General features: G+C 56.9%; 1 protein-coding gene across 1 annotated transcript in view; it reads right to left on the bottom strand.

Moving 5' to 3' along the window:
- EMH_0011270 (uncharacterized protein) overlaps positions 1-320 on the bottom strand; it is a gene marked incomplete at both ends in the record, with an annotated part of 2,205 nt that overhangs the window by 1,598 nt on the left and 287 nt on the right. The window contains one exon of the mRNA XM_013499197.1: positions 61-318. Within this exon, the coding sequence (XP_013354651.1) occupies positions 61-318 (258 nt within the window). The remainder of the gene's footprint in view (positions 1-60; positions 319-320) is intronic.

Below are 320 nucleotides of genomic sequence, written 5' to 3' on the forward strand. Positions count from 1 at the left end.
TTGCTGCTGCTGCTGCTGGTGCTCTTGCTGCAGCTGCTGCTGCTGCTCTTGCTGCTTCACTTGTATACGCCATTTAATATCTCTTAGAGTTTGTTGCTGCGGGATGGGGCGGTGTTGCTGCTGCTGCTGCTGCTGCTGTTGCTGTTGCCATAGGCACCAGCGCGGCTTTCGCTGCTGTTGCTGCTGCTGTTCAAGCTGCTGTTGCTGCTGCTGCTGCTGCTGCTGCTTGATAGGCTGCTGCTGTGCTGCTGTGTTGCTGCTGCAGGCTGGCTTCTGCTTCCCAGGTGTATGGACGCTGCAGCAGTTCTTAGAGCTCTCAG

Source organism: Eimeria mitis, genomic scaffold, assembly GCF_000499745.2.
Source record: "Eimeria mitis Houghton genomic scaffold, Emh_scaff408, whole genome shotgun sequence".
NCBI lineage: Eukaryota > Apicomplexa > Conoidasida > Eucoccidiorida > Eimeriidae > Eimeria > Eimeria mitis.